The 2,371-nt window shown below is 45.7% G+C and overlaps 1 protein-coding gene across 4 annotated transcripts in view; it reads left to right on the top strand.

Annotated features, from left to right (window-relative positions):
• The window catches only part of IFT52 (intraflagellar transport 52), a 57,404-nt gene extending 55,763 nt beyond the window's left edge, over nucleotides 1-1,641 (top strand). For all 4 annotated transcript variants that reach the window (XM_037743352.1, XM_017542222.2, XM_017542224.1 and 1 more), the window contains one exon: nucleotides 1,349-1,641. In XM_037743352.1, the coding sequence (XP_037599280.1) occupies nucleotides 1,349-1,396 (48 nt within the window). In that variant the 3' untranslated portion in view covers nucleotides 1,397-1,641. The remainder of the gene's footprint in view (nucleotides 1-1,348) is intronic.
• The last annotated feature ends 730 nt before the right edge of the window (nucleotides 1,642-2,371 follow it).

The raw sequence follows: 2,371 nt of genomic DNA, 5'->3' as shown, positions 1-2,371 counted from the left end.
GACGGAGTTTCGCTCTTGTTACCCAGGCTGGAGTGCAATGGCGCGATCTCGGCTCACCGCAACCTCCACCTCCTGGGTTCAGGCAATTCTCCTGCCTCAGCCTCCCGAGCAGCTGGGACTACAGGCACGCGCCACCACGCCCAGCTAATTTTTGTATTTTTAGTAGAGACGGGGTTTCACTATGTTGACCAGAATGGTCTCGATCTCTTGACCTCGTTATCCACCCGCCTTGGCCTCCCAAAGTGCTGGGATTACAGGCTTGAGCCACCGCGCCCGGCGAGACCCTATCTTTAAAAAATATATATATGTAATGTTTGATTTTTATTTTCTTTATTAAAATTTCTATAGTGACTGTGTCACTTATCCAGCAAAAAAAAAGTTTTGTTTTTGGGTTTTTTTTGAGACGGAATTTCTCTCTTGTCACTCAGGCTGGAGTGCAATGGCGCAATCTTGGCTCACTGCAACTTCTGCCTCCCTGGTTCAAGCAATTCTCCTGTCTCAGCCTCCTGAGTAGCTGGGATTTCAGGTGCCCGCCACCACACCTGGCTAATTTATTTATTTTTTAGTAGAGACAGAGTTTCACCATGTTGGCCAGGCTGGTCCTGAACTCCTGACCTCAGGTAATCCATCCGCCTTGGCCTCCCAGAGTGTTGGGATTACAGGTGTGAACCACCACACCCAGCTGAGTGTTTCATTTTTTAATGTAAGCAGGCAAAATATAAGCTTAGGATTTTAGACACTGAGTGGAAAGACCAATTAGGTTCTCAGCCTCTCCTAGAAGGAAGCTGGCTCTGCCAGATGCTCATTTGGCAGTGTTTTACTCTCCACCTCTAGTATGGTGGTAGAGGCTGGGGCCAGAGCAGTGAACAAAATGAGTGCAGTCCTTGCTAACCCTCTCAGAGCTCTGTGTAATGGGAGATAGGAGTGTATGGGCAATTATCGCACTCTAAGTGCCATCCACGAAGGGAACCCAGAGATGAGGGTATTGACGTGGCTGCTTAGTGCAGTGAACGATGGGATGAGAGGTTGGGTAGGTTCCCAGTAATACTTACCCTGGTGGCGTGCTTGGACAGGCACCCAAGGCCAATGTAAGAAGTCTGATGTGGTCTTTGCACTAGTGCTTTCAACTCTGTTACTCATCATGGTGGGTGGTGTGCAGTGGTCACAAGCCCTGCCCTGGTAGTGAAAATTTGATCTTTGGGTTGGATTCAGCCCTAAAGCCAGATATTACCTATGTGTCCTAATTAATGAAGATTCAGAATCTCTATAAAGTCCAAAGCACTGAAGAGTTTACATTTCAGGCTTTGTACTGAAATACTAAAATGCTTTGTCTTATTCTCTTATCCAGGAACATGACATTGATACAAGTGAAACAGCATTCCAGAGCAATTTCTGAAGACCCCATGCCTCTTGAAGCTTCTTCTGCCTCCTGATTCTCTCTTTGTAAACTATTTTCAAATTGTTCCTCAACTCCTTATCAAAATTGTTTATACACTCTTTCCTCCATGAGCTGTGGAAGGCCTGTGCATCTCTGTAATACACAGATAGGTATAAGATTTTTCACAAAATCCTTATGTAAGATAGATTCCATTTTTTAAAATTAAATATATGGTTGCATCTGTCTTTTTATACCCTATGAAACAGTCTTTCACTGAATTTTTTTTTCAACCCCAGTTCTGGATTTGAGTATTTTATCAAAGACATAAGTAACTCTCAAGCTTGCTGTAAATATGGTACAGCTTTCTGGACTGGTTCAAAAGGATACAAAAGTGGCCAGGAGCGGCAGCTCATGCCTCTAATCCCAGCACTTTGGGAGGCCGAGGCAGGTGGATCACTTGAGGTCGGAGTTCAAGACCAGCCTGGCCAACACGGTGAAACCCCATCTCTACTAAAAATACAAAAAAATTAGCCAGGCATAGTGGCACACACCTGTAGTCCCAGCTACTTGGGAGACTGAGGCAGGAGAATCGCTTGAACCTGGGAGGCAGAGGCTGCAATGAGCCGAGTGCACCACTATACTTCAGCCTGGATGACAGTGAGACTCATTTTTTAAAAAAAATAAAAAGGATACAAAACTAACTTAACCCATAGTCTGTTTACCCCACTGTACCTAAAGAAAAAGAGAAAAGGCCGGGCGTGGTGGCTCACACCTGTAATCCAAGCACTTTGGAGGCCAAGGTGGGCGGATCACCCGAGGTCGGGAGTTCAAGACCAGCCTGACCAACATGGTGAAACCCCTTCTTAATTTTTTTTATTTTTTTATTTTTTGAGACAGAGTTTCACTCTTGTTACCCAGGCTGGAGTGCAATGGCGCGATCTCGGCTCACCGCAACCTCCGCCTCCTGGGTTCAGGCAATTCTCCTGCCTCAGC

This window comes from Cebus imitator, unplaced genomic scaffold (assembly GCF_001604975.1).
Source record: "Cebus imitator isolate Cc_AM_T3 unplaced genomic scaffold, Cebus_imitator-1.0 Scaffold141, whole genome shotgun sequence".
NCBI lineage: Eukaryota > Metazoa > Chordata > Mammalia > Primates > Cebidae > Cebus > Cebus imitator.
This window is presented reverse-complemented; position numbering and strand designations above follow the sequence as displayed.